Source organism: Priapulus caudatus, unplaced genomic scaffold (assembly GCF_000485595.1).
Source record: "Priapulus caudatus unplaced genomic scaffold, Priapulus_caudatus-5.0.1 Scaffold577, whole genome shotgun sequence".
Classification (NCBI taxonomy): Eukaryota; Metazoa; Priapulida; class Priapulimorpha; order Priapulimorphida; family Priapulidae; genus Priapulus; species Priapulus caudatus.
In genome coordinates, this window is record NW_014577638.1 from 125,743 (window position 1) to 129,736 (window position 3,994).

At 45.5% G+C, this 3,994-nt stretch overlaps 1 protein-coding gene across 1 annotated transcript in view; it reads left to right on the plus strand.

The window, feature by feature from the left end:
• LOC106811807 (protein IWS1 homolog) overlaps positions 1 to 3,994 on the plus strand; it is a 46,626-nt gene that overhangs the window by 40,190 nt on the left and 2,442 nt on the right. The window contains exon 4 of the mRNA XM_014815527.1: positions 3,350 to 3,627. Within this exon, the coding sequence (XP_014671013.1) occupies positions 3,350 to 3,627 (278 nt within the window). The remainder of the gene's footprint in view (positions 1 to 3,349; positions 3,628 to 3,994) is intronic.

Below are 3,994 nucleotides of genomic sequence, written 5' to 3' on the forward strand. Positions count from 1 at the left end.
GAGGATAAATCCTGACGTGTAGTAAAAGTAAGTAGAGTTTTCAGACTAAGCGTCTGGGTGCCATGGGCAGGCTGGAGCGAAATATAATTCAATTCCGAATGGCCAAGCGGAAAAGTTCAACAACACTGTAGTCGAATAAAAGAAACCTGCATTCGTGTTAGGCAGTGAGAGAACATTCCCCCGCAGTAAAAAATAAAACCGAGTAGTCAAGAGATAAAAACCCATTCATTCAATACGTATGATTCATCTAATTGTCGAGCACACGAAATTACAGCCAATGTGTCTAAGCGTAAGAATAAATCGTTGACTTGCTTCAGGGGAGGCGACCGCGTGACCTGCCATTTACCATGCGTGCTGTAACCGCGACTCAAGAGTATTAGCTATAGGCGCTATCATAGTAAACATTAAACGAAACGAAAGAGAAAATAGGGAGGCGGGGAGGAGTGGATGCAAGGGCGAAGAGCAGGCCAGGGGAGAAAGATGAAGCGTAAAAGAGTAGCTTGACGGAGAGAGTGTAGCGCGTCACAGAAGTAGAGTTGAGCGGGATAGAGAGGAAAGGCGGTGTAAGTAAGAGTAGTAGTTAGGGAAGAGTGAAGGCGGTAAGAGTAAGTGAGGAGAGAGTGAAGCGGTAAGAAGTAGAGTTGAATGTAGAGAGGAAGCGTAAGAGTAAGAGTTGAGGAGGAGTGAAGCAGGTAAGATAGAGTTGAGGGGAAGGAGTAAGGCGGTAAGAGTAGAGTTCGATGGTAGAAAGGACGAGCGGTAAGCAGTAGATTAGGGAGTGAGGAAGGCGTGTAAGAGTAGAGTATGAGGGGAGATGAGTGAAGCGGTAAGAGTAGAGTGTAGGAGAGAGTGGAAAGGCGGCTAAAGATAGAGTTGATGGGAGTAAGTAGTGAAGGCGTAAGAGTAGACGTTAGGGTAGTGAGTGAAGGCGGTAAGCGATAGAGTTGACAGGGCAGAGAGTGAAGGCGGTAAGAGTTAGAGTTGCGGGAAGTGAAGGCGGTAAGAGTAGAGTTGAGGGGAGAGAGTGAAGGCGGTAAGAGTAGAGTTGAGGGGAGAGAGTGAAGGCGGTAAGAGTAGAGTTGAGGGGATCAGAGAGTGAATAGCGGTAAGAGTGAGTTGAGGGGAGAGAGTGAAGGCGGTAAGAGTAGCAGTTAGGGGAGAGAAGGAAGAGCGGGAAAAGTAGATTGCGTGGGAGAGAGTGAAGGCGTAAGCAGAGAGTTTTAGGGGCAGAGAGTGAATGGCGGTAAGCAGTAAGATTGATGGGAGAAGAGTAAAGAAGTGGAGGCGTAAGTACAGTAGGAAGTTGATCCGGGCAGCGAGACGTGAAAGGGCGAGTAAGAAGTAGAAGTTGAGGGGGTGAGAGTGGGGCGGTAAGCCAGTAGAGTTGAAGGGCGAAAAAGTCGAAGGCGGTAAAAGTAGAGTGGAAGCGTAAAGTAGAAGTATGAGGAGACGATGAAGGCGTAAAGTAGATTTAGGGAGAGAGTGAAAAGCGTAAGAGTAGAGTTGAGGGAGAGAGTGAAGGCGGTGAAGATAGAATTTGAGGGGATTATTGGTACAGCGCGCAGTGCGTTATGGAGGTATTTGGGGCATGTCGCCCTCACCTAACCATCTTTCTATGGAAGCCAGAAATCGATTTTTTTAATATGGTTTTTGTGTCAGAAGGGGCGCTCATATATAATGCAGTGCATTGTACGTTTGCACTATCGATCAAGAGTGGTTGGTTAGGCAAAGCCAATAACTCCGTAAATATATATCGTCAAACGCGACGACGGAACTTCGTGACAGAGTAAGCATTGACGGTCTCACCTAGTAGGCGACATATTTGAAATAGGTGTTGGTTTACGACGTTCATTTTCGCGTCGAGTGTTTGCGATTGCGATTGTGTCTGTGTGGCGAGATTAAGAGTAACTATGACAACGAGACACCGCACGTACGCTTTACGCGAACCTCACTTTAAAACTACGAAATTTAAAAAACGTAACGTCATGTTAAGATAAACAGGTATCACAAAGAGCCAATGCGAGCTGTGCTTACACTTTTTAAAAATTGATCGCAAATACAAAATTCTGTGCTAACGAGCGGTGACGTGCTTCACGCTTATTCTACACTTCCTGGTTTACACTAGGTAGGATGACGTAACCATGACAGCGCTAATAGTCATCTCCAACACTATAACTATCACTATCACTATCATTATCACTATCAACTTTACTATCACTATCATTATCACTATCACCTTTACTATCGATATTACTATCACTATCATCTTCATAAGTATCGCTATCATATAGGTTTAGATCATAGATGTTCGTTAGGGTTAGCTAATATGTTTGCACCTCTGTTGTTTGATTGGACTGACCCGTCAGGGCAACGTTATTATGTCTAATTGCTTACACGTCTGCAGTTGAATAGTTATCTGGACCATCAACATTTGTCAGCTGTGTTCAGTATACGTCATCAGCCTTTAACATTTGTCATCTCTATCTTCAACATTCGTTATCTGCCTTCAACATTTGCCATGTCTATAGCTTCAACATTTTTTATCTGCCTTCAACATTTGTACTCCCCTCAACTCTACTCTTACCGCCTTCACTCTCTCCCCTCAACTCTACTCTTACCGCCTCCACTCTCTCCCGTCAACTCTACTTTTACCGCCTTCACTTTCTCCCCGGCCCTGCTCTCTCCCCTTGCATCCACTCCCTTCCCCGCCTCCACTTTTCTCTTTCGTTTCGTTTAATGTTTACTATGATAGCGCTATGTAAACTCTGAGTCGCGTTACAGCACGCATGAAATGGCAAGGTCACGGTTCGCTCCCCTGAAGCAAAGTCAACCATTATATCTACGTTAGACAACATTGGCTGTATTTCGGTGCTCGACAATTATCTAAACGTGAAATGAAATGGGTTTTTATCTCTTAGACTCTCGGTTTTATTTCTTTACTCGGGAGACTGTTCCTTCTCACCACTGCAACACGAAATGGTTTTATTCGACTACATTGTTGTTGCACTTTTCCCTGCCATCTTGAATTATATTCGCTCCAGCTGCCATGGCAACCCAGACCGTAGTCTGAAAATACTACTTACTTTACTACACGTCAACGGATTGATCAATTAATTTTGAATATTCAGCGACGCCATGTGACGAAACATGGCGAACTAAGATCGTCATGAAAAAGAGTTTAGTCATCATATAAATCCACGCGCAGCAGCAGCGGTGGCGGCGGTGGTGTTAAAGGCGACAGTAGCGGCGGTGATGTTGGTGGTGTCGGGGGCGGGGGTTAATGATAGCTATACTTGGATGCGGGGAAACAACACACACGGTATCAACCCGTAACTATGTGATGTTGCAGAGGATGAAGATGAGGATGAGGAGGAGGAAGAAGAGGAGGAGGAAAACAACAGTCTCTATTCACCGGAGAGAAGGGCAGAACTCATGAACCTGCTGCGATCCTACGCTAGTAGAGACGACGGCGAAGACGATGACGATGATGACGATAATGATGACGAATGTCCAGCAGTAGAGGAGCTGAGCACGGACTGCGAGATAGCGAGGCGCATGGGGGCGCCACCACACGTCCAGCAATTCTTCGGTGACATCTGCAGGAGACATGAAGTTTGCTACACCTGTGTACGTATCTCCCCCTCCCACCTCTCTCTCTCTCTCTCTTTCTCTCTCTCTTTGTTTCTCTCTCTCTCTCTCTCTCTCTCTCTATTACACGCTCTCTCTGTCTTTCTCTTTCTCGCTCTCTCTCGCTTTCTTTCTCTCACTCTCTTTCCCTTTCTCTCTCTCTATTGCTCTCTCTTTCTTTCTTTCTTTCTCTTTCTCTCCCTCTCTCTTGCTTTCTCTCTCTCTCTCTCTCTCTCTCTCTCTCTCTCGCTTTCTATTGCTTTCTCTCTTTCTCTCTTTCTCTTTCTCTCTTTTTATTGCTCTCGCTTTCTTTCTTTCTTTCTTTCTTTCTGTCTCTCTCTTGCTCGCTCTCTCTTTCTTTCTTTCT